This window comes from Saimiri boliviensis, chromosome 10, assembly GCF_048565385.1.
Source record: "Saimiri boliviensis isolate mSaiBol1 chromosome 10, mSaiBol1.pri, whole genome shotgun sequence".
Lineage (NCBI taxonomy): Eukaryota > Metazoa > Chordata > Mammalia > Primates > Cebidae > Saimiri > Saimiri boliviensis.
The window spans coordinates 22,061,176-22,083,402 of record NC_133458.1 but is presented as its reverse complement, the minus strand read 5'-3'; the positions used below and the strand labels follow the sequence as shown (position 1 = coordinate 22,083,402).

The 22,227-nt window shown below is 35.6% G+C and overlaps 1 protein-coding gene across 7 annotated transcripts in view; it reads right to left on the bottom strand.

Annotated features, from left to right (window-relative positions):
- CNOT4 (CCR4-NOT transcription complex subunit 4) overlaps positions 1–22,227 on the bottom strand; it is a 153,479-nt gene that overhangs the window by 47,872 nt on the left and 83,380 nt on the right. For 4 of the 7 annotated variants that reach the window (XM_010342782.3, XM_010342791.3, XM_010342803.3 and 1 more), the window contains 5 exons: positions 16,124–16,321; positions 8,674–8,760; positions 7,852–7,953; positions 6,959–7,084; positions 4,013–4,146 (listed from right to left, as the gene is read on the bottom strand). In XM_010342782.3, the coding sequence (XP_010341084.1) occupies positions 4,013–4,146; positions 6,959–7,084; positions 7,852–7,953; positions 8,674–8,760; positions 16,124–16,321 (647 nt within the window). The remainder of the gene's footprint in view (positions 1–4,012; positions 4,147–6,958; positions 7,085–7,851; positions 7,954–8,673; positions 8,761–16,123; positions 16,322–22,227) is intronic. The other 3 variants (XM_003920972.3, XM_003920973.3, XM_003920974.4) reach the window with 1 other exon arrangement.

The following is a 22,227-nucleotide window of genomic DNA, read 5'->3' as shown; positions in this document are numbered from 1 at the left end:
TCCTAGACATTCTCCTGCTATCAACACAGTTATGAATGTGCTCTATGGACTACCTGACTATACTTTATAATAAAGACCAAGTAAATAAAGTATTAGTAAATCTATTAATAACTGATCACAAAAATAAGTAAATGATGTAGTTTGAATGTATGTCCCCACCAAATCCCATGTTACATTGTAATCTCTGATGTTGGAAATGGGGCTTGATGAGAAGTTTGGGATCATGGGGGTGGATACCGCATGAATGGCTTGGGCTATCCCTTTGGTGATGAGTGAGCTCTTGCTCTGAGTTCACAGGATATCTGGTCATTTAAAAGTGTGTGGTACCTTCCCCCCAACCCCTCCCTCTTGCTTTCCACTGTATGATGTGCCTGCCTCTCGCTTTGCCCAGAAGCCAAGTGATGTTGGCACCATTCTTGTATAGCTTGCAGAACTGTGAGCCAATTGAATCTCTTCTCTTTATAAATTATCCAGTCTCAAGTATTTCTTTATAGCAATGCAAGAATGGATTAAACACAGTAAAAACTAACTACTTGTCTACTTGCTATAAATGCCAAAGAGACTTTTTGTAAATTCCAATATTCATTTCCAATCTAAAGAAAAGAAGACTCAATAAATTAGGAATAACAAGGTATTTTATATTGTGATTATAAATATTTATCTCAAGTAAATCATCAAAATTGTCCTTAAAGAGTAAATAAAACACTAGAGATATCCCCATAAAAGTAAAGTATGCGGTAAGAACACCTGTTAGTGCTACTAGTCTAACACTATTTTTTCCTTTTTTAGCCTAAGGATTTTTCAAATAGAGGTAGGGAGATCCAATACAATAAAACAGGAAAAAGAAAATCTTTCCTGAAAGGCACAAGAGAGATGTGCTATGTGAATGGTTGGGAGGACTCAATGTTTTGGGTTTTTTTTGTTGTAGAGACAGGGATCTTGCTTTGTTGCCCAGGCTGCTCTTAAACTCCTGGCCTGAGGTGATCCTCTATCTTGGCCTCACAAAGTGCTGGGATTACAGGCATGTGCCACCACACCTCGTCTCAGTGTCATAAAACATAAATTCTTCCAAAACTGATTTATAAATTCAATGTATCTTGAAACACAAATAATTGATCAACTGACTGAAGAAGTTCAGATCTCTATAACTCATATAAAACTTTTAAACACACAAATAAAACATGGTCAACATATAAACTCACAGTGCATAAAAAGTTCACTCTGTTAATCAAATACAAGTTAAAATGAGATGGCTTTTTTAAAAAATCAAATTGGAAAGTATGCAGAAGGAAAAACAATACTCAAGGAAACAGGTACTCTCATACTCTGACTCAGCAGTTCTACTTGCAGAAACAATCAAAGCTATAGTCATTTATATATTATAATCATATAACATTTATATGTAAAGATGTTCATCACAGTGTTATAAATAATATCACCAAAGTCAACAAAACATTCAATAGCAGAAGACTGGCTTAATAAATTTAAGATATGAACATATAATGAAATACTATGTAGCCATCAAAATTATGTTTTAGTGACATGGGGAAATTATTCATAATAATGTGTATTATGTTTTCAAATGTAACAAACCAAAGCACTTAGCGTAAAATGGTATATATGCATTCACAAGAAGAAAAAAGAATAAGAAAATACACAATGCAAGAAATCAGTGTATAAGAAAATAAACCAATATTTTAAAATTTTATGTTTTACAATAATTTGTATTTATTCATTCATTCATCTTCCAACCTCCTTAGGGTTGCAGGTGGCAGGGCCTATCCTAGCAAACCAGAGGGCAAGGCAGGAGCCGACATTGGCAAGGTCCCCTCACACACACAAACACTCACACTCACTCACAATCTGGACATGTCAATTCACTTAACGTGCACAGCTTCAGGATGTGGGAGGAAACCCAGAGAAAACCCATGCAAGCATGGGGGGAACATGCAAAGTCCACAGAAGCAGTGGCCCCAGCTGGGAATTAATTTTTTTCCTCATCAACATTACAACAACACAACACTGAATGAAATGATGTTATTGAAGGCTATGCTGTACACAAATCACTTTCAGTGAAAAGCTCTGGGTACTGAGATCATATACAATATTTATTTTATTCTATATGCTTTCATAAATTTTTCACATTTCCTTGGATAAAAACATATTAGCTTTATATTCAAAAATAACAAGTGTTATCTCAAAGAGATCATCTCAATTTAAAATTTCTGCTCTGAAGTCACTAGGGACTATAAACCCAGAATATGACTTAAATTAGAATGACAACATTTTTAATAAAAACGATGTGCATAAATGATAAAAACCACTGTTTACTACAATAACTTCATTCTTATACCAACCACTACAGAGGTGGCAACCAATAGTGTAAGTAATAGCATATAGTTTGTCATAAAATAACTATACAGGGCTAGAAAAGGGTGGGTACAAATGATTAAAGGAGAAGATCAAAGTTTTTCAAACCAGAAAGATCTGTTTTGACTTAGTTTTTATTTTTAGCTTTGATATAAACAAATTTTACATAGTTTTCTATCAATAACTTTATGTTTTGCTTTGTGGTCTATTTTATATTTATATTTACATACACATGTGCATAAATGTATGTGTATAATTAGTATTTAATAACCTAAATAATTTTTACTATCCAAATGAATAAACAAAGACTTCAAAATTTAAACACAACAATGTGTTTTTAAATAAACTGACTCAGATAATAATCTATGTAGTTATTATCAGGTACATTTAAAAATAGTTCTTACATTATTTTAGCACCAAATAGACACTGGGCTATAATATTTAATACCTAAACGTTAAAACATCATTCAAACAAACTTAACTTCAGAATTTAAAAAAAGACCATCAATATACCCAAATTAATTACAACTATTTATTTTTAAAATTCATCTGATAAAAAGTTAAACTTATCTAATAAAAAAGAACAAGCTAGGCCGGGCACGGTGGCTCACACCTATAATCCCAGCACTTTGGGAGGCCGAGACGGGTGGATCACAAGGTCAAGAGATCAAGACCATCCTGGTCAACATGGTGAAACCCCGTCTCTACTAAAAATACAAAAATTAGCTGGGCGTGGTGGCACACGCCTGTAGTCCCAGCTGCTCAGGAGGCTAAAGTAGGAGAATTGTTTGAATCCAGGAGACAGAGGTTGTGGTGAGCCGAGATCGCACCACTGCACTCCAGCCTGGGTAACAAGAGCAAAACTCCATCTCAAAAAAGGAAAAAGAAAAAAAAAAAAAAAAAGAACAAGCTAATCAAATTTAAAGGAAGTCCAGGATAGAATAAAATTCGCAAATTATTTATTAAGTATATGCTTTTCTGACAGGCCATAACAAAATACAATATAAGTTATGAAAGTCACTATATCACAATGAGACTCTCTACTGAAGATTATAAACTTACTTAAGCACTGACACAATATAGTTTGCCCAAAACCATGCTGGGATGGATGACAGAAGATGCCTGGTCTTCTAAGATGAATAAGATTCTGAATATGGGATACTCCCTTCATTTACGGGATATAAAAGACTAAAGTGATTCCTGGAACTAGAGATCCTTGAATATTTGTGTCCCCAACACACAAGGCTTCCTTCAGATAACTCTCGCTTTCCCTTTTATAGTATTTATATATAGTAATTATATCCCTGATATAATTAGGGGGAACCTCAATTAGGTCATCAGAGCCTTTTAATACCCAAAATCCCTTAATTTTTTCTTTAATAAGGAAAGTATTCCCTTGGCTCAGAGTAGTCTGCAAATCACTGCAAAAGGTGAATTCATCAAAAAGCTAGTCTGAACTGTTACCAGGGAACAGTAGGCAGCAAACATTCAAACCCAGAAATTGTGACTCAACATTTCCCATATAACTAAACCATAAATGACAGACCTTGTCAACAAGGCTTTTGCCTGAAAAGATCTAAAATCAAAAGAGATTAACTGATAAGAAGGTAAGATGTCTGACTATATTAATATCAATACTTACGTATCATACCTCTGCAGTGGTGTCACTTTGTTCTTATTTTTATCAACTGAACCCGTAGATAGCTGAAGAAAATTGGGATTTAATTTATATAATTCTTGAAGTAGCTTCTGTTCATATTCTTGGTGTTTACCCGCCTAATGAAAGAAGAAATTAAAACTGCAGTGGGATTCACAAAATGGCTGGTATAAAATACTGAATAATCTTCTGAATTATTAAACATATTCTAAATAAAACCTTAAATAAAATTTAAATAAATTTTTAAATAAAACAAATAAGAGAAGTCTGTGAAGTTACCACAAAACTTCTAGATCAATGAAAGTTATTCCAACAAAATTAATGATATATACCCCATAAATTAAGGCATTTCATCAACCCACTTATTGTACAGAAAAGCATATTAAGGGGAGAACATTTTCGCTAGCTCAAAAAGTGTAAGGTCCACTTTAAACCTACTTCCAAGTATTTCATGTAAGAATTAAGTCTTGTAAAAGGTCGTTACTGAGTTTTCTGAAAATCAGCAAAAATTCATCAAATGACCTCCTTTTTAATTTGGAGATTAACAGTTGAAGCAATACACAGATGAATAGTTTTACTATATTCTTCATTATCTTGACACTAAGTAAAACTTCCATTAATTAGTTTTTACTTTCTCTTTTCTTTCTCTGTGGGTATCAAAAGTAAAATAAAAATTAATGTATTTTAAACTCTAGACCCAGGGTCAGCAATTTACAGCCAGTTGCCTGTTTTTGTAAATAGTTTTAGTGGAACACTGTCATGCTACTCATTTACATACTGTATTTGGCTGCCATTCTGCTACAAAGGCAGAGTGCAGTAGTGTAGCAGAGGCAGAGGGAAGTAGTTGTAACAGAAGACTACATACATAGCTCAGAAACCCTAAAATATTTACTAACTAGCCCTTTACAGAAAAAGTTTGCCAATCTCTGCTCGATATACAAGAGAAGGCTGTGCTTACTCTAGCTGGGTAGATGTACATCAAAAGGCAATGTCACAAATATTATGGGAAAAATTAGTCAAAGATTGCCTGTGGAAGCTAATAAGACACAAAAATAAATGATAATGAAATTACTTAGACTAACATTTTACTATTTGCACGTATATCATGACTGGAAGAATATTTTTACTTACCTTCAGGGATGTTAATTTTTTAAAATTATGGTCTAAATAGATGTTATAGAACAAAGCCAAAACAGAAAAAACTAAACAATAACAAGGGTAATTGCATTTAACTGAGCATAATTGTATCATATATACTGCACAATGCATCGTTCCCTGTTCTGAGAGGCCACTTGCTTGTTTCAATTGGACCTATAAATATTTCCTATGGCACCAAATTTTGAGTTACGCATTAACAAGAAAAGATTTTCTGATTTTTGCCATAAAATTTATTCAAATTTCTTTTCTACATTGAGAAAGTGTTTAAACAACAACAACAAAAAATCCCCTTTTAAAGTAATTTTAAACTCAGGTAAAGAGCAAGATAAATTCAGGACAACGTCATGAAATGAGTTTTAAATTATTTTTTAAAAAATACATTTATATATGAAATTTACATTTTTAAAACATGAGAAGTCTCGAAAATTATTTCTGGAATCAATACTTCAGGAGATATGGCTTTCACTAATAAGTGTGGAAAGCCACGAAGAGCTCAACTTGATATTAAAATGACTCTACAGGGGCAGTTCATAAAGACAGGTTAAATCCCATTACAAACAAGTTCCAAAGGACTACCCATACATTTTATTTTATTGTTTAATACTACTTTAAATGAGATCAAGTAAGTGGGACTTGGAAATTGTGATACACAGAAACTGATAGAAAATATGAATAAAGTATACCCTCTATTAAGTACAATTTAGTTTGAAATGGTTCTACCTTAGATTTCATTCAAGAGGGTTCCATCCAAAAAACAAAATAAAAAAGCATTTATTAAGAAATCAGTAAGTCATCTGTCCTTATTAATTATCAGATAGACCTTATTTTAACATTGTTTTTGAATCATAAAGACCATACTGTCAAGAAACTCCAATATATTTATTATAATGGGATTTAATCTGTACTAGCTCCAAGTCAAAAAAAGGTAATACTCCATTTAACAATCTTTTCTTAACGGAGCCCCTACCAGACTTTCTCTAGTTTGACCTGGAGAATGAAAGGTAGCAATGAATGCCCCCCACCTTCTAAATGAGAAGTATTCCTGAAAAGTCCACAGCAACAATCTGAAGTCCTCATCTACAATAGGGAAGTGCAGCATTGTGCTTTGGTATAATCCTCATTTAATATGTCGTATGGTCAACATTTTTACTTGTTAAGGCATGTTTATACTACAAATTGAAAGGAGACAGGAGAAGAGGAAATGTAAAAAAGAACATAGGATATTAAGCCGTCAATTCACCCTTTATAGGATACTGACTCAGTGGACACTTTCGGGGGGAGAATGATTTTATAAAAATAATATTAGTTTATCAGTATCTTTTGACAGAATATTATTTTCTAGCAAGCTCTGTAAAGAGTATAGATTGGTTTAACAAATAATTACAATGACCCATTTAGCTTTCATTTTGTGGACATTCCCCTTAAAATAGCATTTCCCAAAGTGTTTTTCTGGTCAACTAAGTTCTCGTTGTAAATTTCCTTCAAGGATACGTATTAGCATATTAAGGACTCTGAGGAAGTCTTAAAGCAAAGAAACCTGTTCATCTTCATTAATCTAGCATTTCAAACTTAACTGACCACAGACCTACTGTTACTGTCACAACACCCTGCAGAACTGACCTGTTCCGACATTAAACACTGTTTGGAAAATGCTACTTTAAAGTAAAATCAGTTTTTACAAAATCAAGTCCTTAGTTTTTGCTTTTGCAATTTTAACTAATAAAAAAAATACTCCCTTTTCTGCAAAGTTGATAATTCATATGACTTTACTACCTGCATTTCCTCTTTTGTGAAGCTGGCCGCCTCATCCCCCAATTCATGAAGATACATGCAGTCGGGTTTTGGACACTGCATATTCTTTAAGAAGTAACTGCAGTATTTTGTTGTACCTAGAGAGGCCTGCGGGAGGAAGAAGGGTAAAGGAAAAGAAGACTCAACATGAACTGACAACACAATGAGAATCTCCATGTTTAGTGTTTTCACATCACCTAAAATGAGGCACAAACATGACAAAACAAAAAGTATGGCTGCAAATACTGGAGAACTAAACTATTATTAGCAGGATTTATTATAGATGAGGCTTATTTGGAAAACTAAAAAAAAAAAAAAAAAAAAAAAAAAAAAAAAAAGCTGTCTACGATATTCAGAACTTGAACACCCAAATCTTCCCTAGGTATCAGGAGAGGAGATAGATTAAAAAAAAAAAAATCTGTTCCATGTTATGAGTGGTTAGACACATAAGAAGACAAATTCCTTTTTCTAATTATGCCATCCTTCTTTCGTTAAGAGTAAAGCTTTGTTTAATGGGACTCTTCACTCAAACCTGAATCAATGTCCATATTTTAAGGACAAAAAATCAGAACGTCTACATATTTCTGATGAAAATAATGGTTCTATTTTAACAAAATAAGATTTACGTAAAAACGTGGTATTTTTAAAGATTATCCCCTAATAATGAATGTGTTTATTCCTACCCGGTAAAACAGGACCCTACAGATATCAGCAGTAAACAAAGTAGCTATAATAAATGGTATGGAACCCTAAGGTAGACTCTTCAAATTAACTATCAAATTTAATATATAAATGCTCGGTTCTCCTCTACTTACTATATTTTATCTGTTCTCCCTTAAGAAAAAAAAAAAAGAGAATGAAGAGGACTATATTACCTTAAGTGTTCTGCCATCTACTACCACATTGTTGACACACTGTATGGCTCTGAGAGCATCTTCTGACCGGATATAGGTTACATAAGCACTGGCACTTGGACCCTAAAGTGAAAAGATCCCATTCCACTGTTATTAGCCTCAAATTAAACAATACTAAAAAAATTCTATTGCAACCTAGGGAATTCTAAAGACCTTAACAACTACTATTGCTAATGACAATAATTAGTAGTAATAGCAATGTTAATTAAATACTAAACTAGCTCATTTCAAAGTAATCATACTCAATGAATTTTATCTGATTTTAAGAACACTGTAATATATGTGAATAAAATATTACTTTGGATTGGCATTTATTTTTTTAAAAAGTCATTTGACAGGCTCGTCAAGGTTATAAAAAATTTAAATTTAAATTTAAAAACAAGATTTAAAGACTGTCAAATTATGTTCTCTCAAAAATAAATGCAATCTGGAGAACTATCTGATAACATCAGCATAACAAAGACACTATTAAGTTTTCAATATCTGAAAATATTACAGATTAGAAATCATTATCTAATTGTCATCTAATTATCATATTGCCTGATAACAGACTCACCTTCCCCGCCCCTTCACTCAATCACTAAATGTTTGTTTTACTATTTCCCTCTTATATCAATTGTAAGCACCAAAAAAAATCCCCCACCCCACCAACAGAGGTCACTACACTGCTTAAGTCCTTGTCCCTCAAGCTTTCTAATCACAAAGAGCAAAGTTTCCTTTGGAACAGCTCAGGTCAAGCCTAGATCATAGGGAGGAAAGGCAAAATTCCCTAAAATTAGTTACCTGTGAGCCTGCATATGATGTGCTATTATTGATGACAACTTTATGTATTTTACCAAACTTTCCAAAATATTCTGGTCGTTTTAAAACCTATAAAAGAAGAGAAATAAGGTATAAACTGTCCCCATTTTCAACAACTTTATCCTTATAATTGAGACATTCATCACCCCTCTTCAGCAAAAGGAAAATAGTAATTTTTAATGTTTTCTAATAAATGTGACTATCTCCTAATTGCAGTATGTGTAACTAACCAACAGGAAATCAAAAGAGTCCAAAAGCTATTCTTTTCTTGACCCACTGAATAGAAACTGAGACTCACTAAGTTTGGTATTATCTACTATGTTCTAATAACTGTTCCAATAATCCATGGGATCTTACCTGTACAGTATTCTTAAACACAAAACAGATCAATGATCTTAACTGCATTCCCATTAAGAGATGATCCTTATAAAAAAGCAATTCTTCAAAAACAATGGCCAAAATTATGTATTAAAGGTAGAGATAAAACTGAAAGAATACACAGTCTATTCATAAATCTACTGTATATAAAATTTGATATATTTTAAAACATTATTTATAAATTACAAATTTCACATAACAGAGTGTCCACTCAACCCACTATGCTTTATGATTTATCACTGTGCATATAGTTTCTTATGTCAATCAATTTTACCATTTCTCATCTGTCTCATGAGGTTTTTTTCCTACTTTTCCTGGTACGTAACATTTGGGAAACAAATTTATACATTTCTTTATTACCTGGTTACTTCTTAGAGGTTATTTCCCCTATGTACCTCATCTCCTTTACTTTGTGAACACTATATGCATTCTTTCAGCTTCTCTTACAAACTTAACCTTGGCTAATTTGACCTGTAAGTAGCTTGATAAAAACATACCTCCCATAATTTGCAACTACCTCAAAATTCTGCTTTCCTAGAATGTATATTTAGACCTACTGCTCCTATGATCTCTCCAAATAGCAAGCTCTCTCCAAATGAAAGCTTTCTGTATGTACCTATTCAAGTGTGTATAAAGTATTTCTTTCCATTCGTATTTGATAATATTCTTATAATTTAGCTATTATGTTCTGCATTTGATAGAATCAAAGCTTCATGAATAAATCTACGGCTGGTATATCATTAATTCTTATCATCTCCTACCTAATAGAAAGTAATTAATCTTACCATATTTTATTTTAGGTGCTTGTAAGTATAAAGTTGTTATGTTTGCTGCAGCCAATTCTAATGGATTAGAAGGTGAGGTGATTACACTGGGTTTCAACCTTTTTTCCACCCAAATCTCCTGAGGGATATGATAGTATTAGTAGCTAGCACAATGACCCTTAGGTTATTCGTAGCAAAGTCTCAGGTTGATAAAGAGAGAAGAGCAGAAGAGCAGAGCTTGAAAAAGCTTTTTGGAACTGCATTCAATATTCCAGCTGGATGCATACCAACTCAGCAACCAGCCTTATAGCTAAGATATCTGCTCCGAAGGGTTCACGCTGGTCACAGGTTGTCCTGCAACAGCATCATAAGTTTATGGCAGTAGTTCTCAAAAGGGAAGCACTCCAGAGGGCAGTCTGGAAATTTGTGAAGCTTTTATTGGGGGAGACTGTTAAAGTGAATGGGAGAGACCACAGTGGATAGGGACCAGAGATGTCTTACGAGGCTGAGGCCAGCCCCATACAACAAAGAATGTCCTGCTCAATTTCTGAATGTCCTACAAGAAATGCATGAAGCTGTTTATAATTGAGCCAGAAACAAATTCCATATTACATATAATTACAAAGTATTTTCTGAGTTGTAACATACACTGAGTTTCTAGGAAAACAAATAACATGTAATCAGGGGACGACTACACATGCTTTGTTTAAAATTTTACTAAGAACTATCAGAAAAATCACATTATTGATGTTTCATGGCACCTGAGTAGCCAATGCATACACCCTTAACAATCTGCATTTGTAGTTGTCACAGTCCCTGATTTTCTAAATAGATACAAGTAGCTTACTTCATTATTACATAGGATAAAATAGTACTTTCCCCTCAATATGTAAAGAAATTCTTTGACAATCTCGTTAAAATTCAGATTCAGATCCAGTAGATCTGAGGCAGGGTCAAAGAGTTTGCCTAATAAGTTCTCCAGTGAGGCCAGGTGCAGTGGCTCACAACTGTAATCCCAGCACTTTGGGAGGCCGAGGTGGGCGGATCACAAGGTCAGGATTCTGTCAGGAGTTGGGTCAGCCTGACCAATATGATGATACCCTGTCTCTACTAAAAATACAAAAATTAGTCGGGTGTGATGACAGGTGCCTGTAATCCCAGCTACTTGGGAGGCTGAGGCAGGAGAATCACTTGAACCCTGGAGGCGGAGGTTACAGTGAGCCGAGATCACGCCACTGCCCTCCAGTCTGGGCAACAGAGGGAGACTCCATCTCTAAATAAATAAATAAATAAATAAATAAATAAATGTTTCTTCCTGATTGTATTTTTGCTATACATTTAAAAAAAAAAAAAAAGTGATCCAGTGATATTAATGTTACTGGCTCAGAGGCCACACCCTGAATAGCAAGGTTCTAGAGTAGATGAGTCCAAGCATTTATATGTACAAATAGTCTTTTTATAATTACTTTCCTTTTATTCCTCCTTTATATATACTTTTTCAAATTACATGTGTAGACAAATTATATTACCAAGAAGTCATTTCATGAAAGTCAAAGGGTATTACATTAGTTTTTAAAAAGTAGACACTGAGTCTGATAAGGCTGAAGGCCAATGGTTTATGGAAACGGTTTCTAACCAACATTTGGGTGTAACACCTTTGTAACAATATGAAATTGCTATGTAATTATATTCACACTGCAGCCAGAATGGTACTGTCAAAGCACAAATCTAGCCATGTCACTGTTCTTAAGAACATTCAAAAGCTTTCCACTGCCTTTAGTATAAAGTGCAAACTCCTTAGCATGATTAGACAGCCCTTCATGATTCATTACCACTTACCTTACCAACCTTATCTCTCACCGCTGCATTCTAATCTTCCAGCCAAACAAATCATTTGCAGATTGAGGTCTTTCTCATCCAGAAGTACCTGTATAGTTCCTGTGCCAAAAGCACTTTACCCCAAAGACAGCAGAGGGGTATACAGCTCCCTCCCAAGGTTGAATGCTATCCCTTGTGCCTTCACAGCACACAAAACTTCTCATACTGTTACTTTTGTAAAAAGGAAAGTACTACTTATTATCTACTACTACTTGATTATCAGTATATGCTCAGTGTCTTAATGCTTGCCATATTGTAGGTACTCAATAAACACTTAATGAAAACCTAAACTATCTTAGCATTAAACAAGAAAAACTATATGGATTTGTAATACTGGTGGCCCTCAAAGTATTAGCAAATGGCAAGCGGTTGCTAAGAAATACAATGCCCAGGCAAGGGAAAAACAATGAATTTAAACTTTGCATATTAACTTGAATACTCTAGATTCTGCCTAAACAAATAGCAAATAGTATTCTAGTGAACAAATAAAGGGTATGGAGAGTAGACAAAGCACCCTGTACATTGGCATATTATCTATACACTCAATGTCATATATGTACCTCACAGTGGGCCAGTTTCCCTACTAACATAAAAAATAAAAGGCCATGTGATGGAATTATAAATGCCCAAGGGCATGCCTAATGACCAAAATGTCTATACTCCTTGGGAAAACAGTCAAGTATTCATAGACACTACAGAGAAAAAAACAAAAACTTGGTAATCAGATGGATGAATGAGTGAATAAATGAATGAAAGGATGAACAAAAGGGCAATCATCAACAAAGAATACACTGTAATAGGAACTGTAGGATCATAGGCAAGTCACTCAAATTCCTTTTGCCTGAGTTTCTTATTTGTAAAATAAAACACTGTGCCTTTAAAGTCATTTAGTTCATCAAACAGGCTGCTCTTCTGGGTTACCACATACACCCAGGACTCTCTTCTTTATGCACTACCTAGATAACACCTATTAATTCTTCAAGCTGACCCTAATTATCCTTTCTCAGAGAAGCTTTCTGTCAATCTCCACACTAGCTAAATATTCTAATATATGCTCCCACAAAGCTGTGTACTTTCCTTTTATAAATACTCAGCACACATGTAAGCACTTAAATTCTGTCTTTCTTACCAGTCTGTAAGCTTGTGTCTGGCTTGCCACCTACTTCCCCCCAACCCCATCCTACCCCCCAGCCCCTGACAAGGTACCCCCTACCCCATCAAAGTACCTAGCAAATGGTAGGTATTCAAGAATTAATTTGCAGAATGAATGAATATGTCCTCACAAATCTAAAATTTTAGGACTTAGAAGGTGATCATCATTACTTCTAATCTAATCATTGGCTCTAATTACCTTGTCTTCTAAGATCATTTGTTTTACTATTGACCAACAAATGAATACATTTGACAATCAATCTTGGTTTGAAGTTTTCTGGTATGCAAAAATTTTTTCAAAATAAGCTTTAATTGTTCCTAAACGCTCCGATTCTGTTAATCAGAATTAGGTCAAATATCAAATTGTTCATCATCCAAAGACAATTAAATTACAAGGATCCTTCTTTGACTTAAAAGTGACGCTATCAATTTGAACCTTCTTTTGAGTTTCCTAGTAAAGCCAACTTTTAAGTTTTCCAAATACTAAAAAGATTAAAAAGATAAATTAAAAGAATTTTAAAAGATATTATTTAGAAGTGGTACTATTTAATAAAAAGCAAAACACTTGTCTCTGGTCTTCCTGGACTTTCAAGAGAAATAAATGAAAGCAACTATTTGTTTTATTCAAGAAAATCCAATGTTCTCTCACCAAAAAAGAATTATTTCAAATATATAAAACTTGTAGAGCATATTTTTAAGTATACTTATAGACTCATGATAAAGTACTCTCTCTCAGTGGTCACCACTTAGATTCATTTTCTTCAGTATAATAGTTCAGATTAATCTTACTAGAGTTACTTGAAATGGAAATAAGAAATCTCTTTAAGTAAATCAAAAACTCTTATAGGGCCAAGCATGGTGGCTCACACCTGTACTCCCAGCACTTTGGGAGGCCGAGGCAGGTGGATCACTTGAGGTCAGGAGTTTGAGACCAGCCTGGTCAACATGGTGACACCCCATCTCTACTGGAAAAAAAAAAAATTAGCCGAGCATGGTGGCACATGCCTGTAATCCCAGTTCCTCGGGTGGTAGAGGCAGGAGAATCTCTTGAACCCAGTGGGTGAAGGCTGCAGTAAGTAGAGATCGTGACACTGCACTCCAGCCTGGGCAACAGACACTCTGTCTGTCTCAAAAACAAACAAACAAACAAAAAAGATCTCTTATAAATTACGTGCCCCAAAAGAAGAGGTAGGAAACTTATAATCCAAATATCATATTCAGTCAATGCCTTAATTTCATCCAAATTCTGGATGCTATTTCATATGCCTCCCAGTATTACAGCTGTTCAGATCCAAGATGCATTAATAAAAACAGGAACATCCATATTCAAGACCTCTCAAATCAAGATAAAAGCTTCATTCATTTACTGGAATTGCAGTTTCAGAAAGGCAAAAGTAGATCCTCGGTGGGGGGCAGTGGCTCATGCCTGTAATCCCAGCACTTTGGGAGGCCAAGGCAGGCAGATTGCTTGAACTCAGGAGTTCAAAACCAGCCTGGGCAACATGACAAAACCCCATCTCTACAAAAAGTACAAAAATTAGCCAGATGTGATGGCATATACCTATAGACCCAGCTACCTGGGGCTGAGGCACAAGAATCACTTAAGCCCAGGAGGTTGAGGCTGCAGTGAGCCATGATCATATCACTGCACTCTCCAGCCTGGGTGACAAAGTGAGACAGTGTCGCCACCAAAAAAAAAAAAAAAAAAAAAAAAAAAAAACAGAAAACCAAAACGTAGATTCTAATCAGTAAGATTAGTAGGAGTAAACAGAGACATAAATGCCCACTGGTCACTGGTTAGAGGAGTATACAGAAGTGCCTTGTGGTTAGAAAAAAGGAAGAGTTAAAAGACAGAGATAGAAGGATAAGTGCAAAGTTGAGGTGTCATTCAAGGAAACGATCAAAGGTGAGATAGGATTCTGTCTGCCTGGGGAATAACCACTACCTTATTTTAAAAAAGGGGAGAACTGGCTGCTGAAGTTGAGTCATAGACCTAAAATGAGCTCTCTGCTGAACATTTCTTACTGAAGAAGTCTTTTTCTGTATAAACTCAAGACCACTCCTCTGGATTTCAAAAGAACTTGGTCTCCTGAGTATCATGCAACTAATGACTGCCAGCATCCCTGGACCTAGGTCCTAGTAATTCTTGAGTTGCCTCCATGTTTAATGTCCATGACAGATCCTTCTTACTGATGTCCCTGACTTTCGCAGGGTCAAAATCATTTCATATTGATTTTGAAACCCTGTATAGTCACAACACATTTAAGCTCATCGTCAATAAAGATTCCTTTTTTTTTTTTTTAAATTAATTTTTACAAAAACAGGCTTTATACTCCTTAAAGATCCTCCTCTTTCGGCCTTTAACATGCTCGGCCAAGTCCAAAAGTTCCTACCTCCGTAAGCATGTTCATTACAATCTTTCCTCTGATTGGTACTATGCCAAATATTACTTTACACTCTTCTCAATGATCTTTTAGAAGATCCTCCAAAAACAGCTCTCTCCTACCAAGTAAACATTCTGTCAATTAGCTTATATTTGCCTTCTCAACAATCTAGTCAGTATCTCATGGTATATCAGAAACTAAAAATTAACAGATGCATATCCAAGGGCCTCAGGAAAGTATGAGTTCAACATTAATAAAGCTGGTGGTGAAAGGAGAGAAAAAGAAGTACTAAGCAAGTTAAGCACTCTCCTTCCGCTGAAGGAATGACAAAGAAATTGGTCCTTTATTTCACATTACCAAATTTTCCCTCTTCCCACTAACTGGTTTAAGCGAGTAAGTAAAGAATGGATACAGTATAGCAACGATTTTGAAAAACCAAGGATTACTACTTAAGCAGGATTTTTAAAATCCAGGTTACTAAAATCTCTAGTGGGTTCAAGTAACTGTATCTCCACTGTTGGTCCTTATATAGATACAGAAAAGAGGAACGAACCAGAGTATTCATGTCACACGTTAGCCTAAACAGCAAAATAGAATCATTACCCAATTTTCACCGACTGTTAGCATGTTAAAAATCTAGTTCAACTCCTTAGTTTTACAACTGAACAAACTGAAGCCAAGAAACACTAAGACACTTGCCTAAGATCACAACTGGTCATTGATTTCTTAGCAATTATTAAAAATTAACTTACTATTTTCTCCTTCAAGATATATGTTTAGAGGATTCACACAATTGAGCAAGGACAACTATTATTTCCAAATAAGACAAGCAAACAGAAAAAATATCAAGATGACAAAGAAAACAAGAGAACTTACCTCTGGGTCTGCTAGGCGCTGAGACAAACCTACAACAAAGACGAGGTTTTTTTGTACTACACGTACACTAGCCAAATGTTTGCGATTTTCTGATATTTTCTGTTTTCTCTCATTTTGTTTCTGTTTTTTCTCATTCTTTATCCTTTGCAGTTCTTCCTGGGAGAGTGGTTTATAAACTGCCGGGTCTTCTGGATATGGCTTTAAGCATGAAACAAACATAGAGGTTAGCATTAAATTAAAAAATAAAAAAACTGCATAAGCAATTATATGATTCTGGGTGGTGGGTATGGGGTTATTTCTTACATTTTCCCTTTATCAGAATGTTTTAGTTGCTTAAAATTTTTTTTATTTAATAAAAGACAAATGTTAAATAAAATTTTTATAATTTTTTTTGGAGGTTAGCACAGACCACTTTTAGTGCTAAAACTTAACATTTATGGTTTAAAAGCAAAACAACAACAAACCAATCGTGACATTCCCTGTGGTATCTAACACAGTTTATGGGAAGATTCAGCTTCTAAGGTGCTATGTAAGAGGGGAAGAGGCCAGGCGCAGTGGCTCATGCCTGTAATCCCAACACTTTGGGAGGCTAAGGTGGGTGGATCACGAGGTCAAGAGAGCAAGACCATCCTGGCCAACATAGTAAAACCCTGTCTCTACTAAAAATACAAAAATTAGCTAGGCATTGTGGTGGGCGCCTGTAGCCCCAGCTACTAGGGAGGCTGAGGCAGGAGAACTGCTTGAACAAGGGAGGTGTAGGTTGCAGTGAGCCAAGATCACACCACTGCACTCCAGCCTGGGTAACAGAGTCAGACGTCTCAAAACAAAAAAAGAGGCAGAGTGTAAGTTCTTGCATCCAAACGTAAGTTTTATATACTATAATTAACAAATATTTAGGTCAGGCGCGGTGGCTCAAGCCTGTAATCCCAGCACTTTGGGAGGCCGAGGCGAGTGGATCACGAGGTCAAGAGATCGAGACCATCCTGGTCAACATGGTGAAACCCCGTCTCTACTAAAAATACAAAAAATTAGCTGGGCATGGTGGCGCGCGCCTGTAATCCCAGCTACTCGGGAGGCTGAGACAGGAGAATTGCCTGAACCCAGGAGGCGGAGGTTGCGGTGAGCCGAGATCACGCCATTGCACTACAGCCTGGGTAACAAGAGCGAAACTCCGTCTCAAAAAAAAAAAAAAAAAAAAAAAAAACAAGTATTTAATGGAAACCTACTATGTGCTAGAACAGGCGTCCCCAAACTTTTTACACAGGGGGCCAGTTCACTGTCCCTCAGACTGTTGGAGGGCCGCCACATACTGTGCTCCTCTCACTGACCACCAATGAAAGAGGTGCCCCTTCCTGAAGTGTGGCGGGGGGCCGGATAAATGGCCTCAGGGGGTGTTTGGGGACGCCTGTGCTAGAAGATTAATGAATTTACACATTTGTTCTTAAAGCAATTATTATGGTGCCTGGAACTAGTAATTGCTCAATAAACACTAACAATCACATTATTGGGTGATCTTTTCTTTCTTAGCATTTTGATAGCATTTTCATTCCTACTGCTAATGCCAGGGCTACTAAAGGAGGGCTCTGGAGACAGAATGCTGGCACTGAATCCTAGCTCAGCCATTACTATCTGAATGACTTTGGCTATATCATGTGACCTTTCTACCTCAGTTTTCTCATCTGTAAAACTGAAACTATAGTACTTTATTTATTCACTTATAAAGTGATTAACACTGTGTCCCACATATAAGCATTCAAAAGTCAGTTATTACTACTAAAAAACAAATCGTTAATGATAAATGAAAGATGGGGCACATTATTTTTTCTTTTCTTCCCTCCCCCCAGACCCCTGCACACACACCACCAATGTAGGGGCACATTAAATGCCGTAATATTTTAAACTGGATAGGAAGAGATTCCAGGACTGGAAACACAACTGGTAGAGAAATTGGCACCTACCAGAATACAACAGTGGGGAACAACATAAACAATGCCAAACTAAAAATTGTAAAAAAAAAAAAAAAAAAAAAGGTGTAAACAAGGAAGAGTGGAAAAAATAGCCACAAGCCTGAAATTTTGCTACAACTTTCATGTAAAGCTAACTTCCATCTCTTCATATATAAGTTAAAAAACAAAAAACTCTCAAATTTGTGAACATACCCAGACTAAAGCTGATGGTAATTAACAAAGTGAGATTAGACCCTATATTCCTCAACTTTTACTAGTATATATACTGAGGTCTCCAAAAACCCTAAAAACCCTATTCTTTCCCTTTTATTCCTACTTTCAACTTTAACTTACTGCTTTTTAAGAAAACCTAATACTGTTCATAGTTTACCTTATCATCAATGAATTAGAGCTGGTGACCCAAAAAAAGATTCAGGCTTAATCCTCAATGGTTTGGTAGGATGTAAGCACCATTTGATTCCCACATTAAGAATCTGAATCTTTGAGTTAGTTGATCCTATTTGACATACTCCAACTTATCTGTGAGTGAAAGGCATATAAAGAAACTTTCTCAGTAATTTACCTGATTTTTATATGATTTTAGGACTTTCTCCAGGATCAAATATAAATTTAGTATGATTTCAGAAGCTCAACAAATATTTGCCAAACATCAAAGCTACTCTCTAGAATTACAAACTTAGCATTTCTGTCTTTTAAAAGCTACCAAAACCAAAAAAAAAAACCCACTTTTTAAATTAAAACATAAATTATGTTTTATGTTTTTATTAAAACATAAATTATGTTTTATGTTTTTATTAAAACATAAATTAAAATTTCTTGCATTCTAATTTAAGGGCTCAAACGGTTAAAGATCTATTAAGGTAAGTTCAGTTCCTCAATTATGTAGTCTTCTACATTTAAGGTTTTTCTTAATGCTTCATCTCAAAACTTTCTTCTCCACTAACTTTTCTGTACTTATAATTATCTCCTTCAAATCTTAATCTATTTGTCTGGATGATTTTAATCCCTTGAAGCTATTTGGGGCTATAAAGGAACAAGGGTAAAGAGATATAAAAAAGAACTATATATTAACTAATTAAAATACCTTTCTATAACTTAAATTTTTCATTTGCACCTAGAAAAGCTGTTTTCTACCCCAGAATTCCTGGGGTAGTTCCTTTTGAAGTGTTTACAATTAACTTCATTTGAGGCCGGGCGCGGTGGCTCACGTCTGTACTCCCAGCACTTTGGGAGGCTGAGGTTGGCAGATCACTTGAGGTCAGGAGTTCAAGACCAGCCTGGCCAACATGGTGAAACCACATCTCTACCAAAAACTAAAAAAAGAAATTAGCAGGGTGTGGTGGCATGAGCCTGTAATCCCAGTTTTTTGGGAGGCTGAGGCAGGAGAATTGCTTGAATCCAGGAGGCAGAGGTTGCACGCCACTGCACTCCAGCCTGGGCGACAGAGCCAGAGTCCATCTCAAAAACAAACAAAAAACAATTAAGTTCATTTGAAAGCTGCTGCTTTTCACTAACATCTAAAATGGTGATGTTCCACTGTCTGAATGGATCAAACATATGGAGTGCTCCTAGTTTTGTTTCAAAGTATAGTTGATGCACTGCATTTTACCAGTCCATAACAAGAAAAGTACAAAAACCGAGATAAGCATTTGGAAACTCTCAGAGCAACTGACACTACCACAACATTCAGGTACATCACCAGTGGACTCTGCAAAATAAGGTATTTTTCAGTGTGGTAAAACATATGACACAAGCAAAATATCAGCCATGCATAATAGAGCTCTAGATCAGTCTTCAACAGAAAGGGGAAAAGAAAGAAAAGAAAAATCCGGATGTTCATAACAGACAATGTAAGAAGCAATGACGTAACTTTTCTGAAACTTAGATTTTTCTGAGAACTGGCAGAATGTGACAAACACCCTAAGCTTTTTCCTTTATTAGCATTCTCTGACGTTGTATAAAATACAGATTAAACATGAGGCAAAGTAAGTAATATTTGAAAATGCATGAACACAAAAAAATTGATGAAGAGTGACAAGAAAGAAAAATCAAGTTGCAATATCAACTCTTATCAAATACATTACTGATGCACCATCGTGCTGAGCATATAACACTGGGTTATATTGTTGTCTTGGTCTTTTTGCTATGTTATTCCAAGTTTTGTTCCTTTGGACATATATTTTCATCAGGCTTCAAAGTCAATGTTGTTGGAACATAACTGCTACACAAAAGTTAAAAACACAGGAGAACATGAAACAGAGTATTCTACTACAATTTAGCCTCCAAATATATCTTACTTCAGTATCTTAAAAGAAGTTACAAATACTAGTTCTTTAATCTTAACATCCGAAAAATATAAAATACACTAATTTAATCTAACCACGAATAGCAAATTCATGATCAAAAGGTGTATTAACCTCAACTTGTCCAAAAGTTTTATTAAAACACTGAAAAAGCATGTGTTCCACAATAGTGCCTCCTCCACTACAATTCCTTCTCTACACACACCACGATATATATACCTACTGTACAAACCTAAGGTCAGAAAAATCGATAAACTAACACAGTGAAATAAGAATGAGACGTAGACTATAAAGACGTACAAGCTGGGTGCAGTGGCTCACACCTGTAATTCCAGCACTTAGGGAGGCTGAGGTGGAAGGATTGTGAGATCAGCCTAGGCAACACAGTGAGACTCCCATCTCCACAAACAAACAAACAAAAATTAGCCAGGCATGGTGCTGTGCACCTACAGTTTTAGCTACTTGGGAGGCTGAGTGAGGCAGGAGGAATGCTTGAGCACAGGAGTTCGAGGCTGCAATGAACTATGATGGCGCCACTGTGCTCCAGCTTTGGGTGACAAACCAAGATCCTATTTCAAACAAATGGGGGAGATGAAGAAACCAAACATGAATAACTGCAGACAGTAAGACTCACAAAGCTAATACTACTACTAAAAATTAATATTAAGAAAAATACAGGCTGGGTATAGTGGCTCACACCTGTAATCCCAGTACTTTGGGAGACTGAGACGAGCGGATCACCTGAGGTTGGGAGCTCGAGACTAGCCTAGCCAACATGGTAAAACCCTGTCTCTACGAAAAATACAAAAATTAGCCAGGCATGATGGCAGGCACCTGTAATCCCAGCTTCTCAGAAGGCTGAGGCAGGAGAATCACTAGAATCTGGGAAGTGAAGGTTGCAGTGAGCCAAGATCATGCCATTGAACTCCAGCCTGGGGGACAAGAGTGAAACTCCATCTCAAAAGAAAAAGAGAGAGGAGAGAAGAGAAGAAAAGAGAAATAAAACGAGTCAACTTTTTTATTAAAACACATGTTATATTTCTAGGAATATAGCATCAAATGAAAAGTTACAAGTAGAAAATTTTAAAGTACTATTGTAATGTAAAATAGGTTGCCTGTGAAGAAGTATTTAGATATAACACTATTTTTAACAGTGATAAACTGCCAAATAACTGGTGAACATGGTTTGCAGTTTCTAGTGTAACCACTCAATGTCTTCCACATATGTAGTTATGTTTCCACTTTTTTTTTTTTTTTTTTTTTTTTTTAAAAGACAGAGCCTTGCTCTGTCACCAGGCTGGAGTGCAGTGGCATGCTCTTGGTTCACTGCAACCTCCGCCTCCTAGGTTCATGCAATTCTCCTACCTCAACCTCCTGAGTAGCTGGACTACAGGCACGCGCCACCACGCCCAGATAATTTTTGTACTTTTAGTAGAGACAGTTTCACCATGTTGTCCAGGATGGTCTTGATCTCCTGACCTCATGATCTGTCCGTCTCAGCCTCCCAAAGTGCTGGGATAACAGGCAACAGCCACCACGTCCGGCCACATTTCCACTTTTATTCCAAATGCTATTTACAAGTATTCTCTTTTTTATTAAACTTGCTAAGACTTTAATTATTTTATTGGTCTTTTCAGAGAACCAGCTCTAATCTTTACTGAAAATCTTTTTTTTTTTTTCCTATTTCACAAAATTCTGCTTACTCCCTTCCATTATAAGAATAATGCTTATTCTTTTTCTGATTTCTTAAGCTGGAAATCAAGATATTTTTGTTGTTTTCTAATAAATGTATTCAAAGCTTTAGCTTTTCTACTACATACCACTTTGGTCTCAT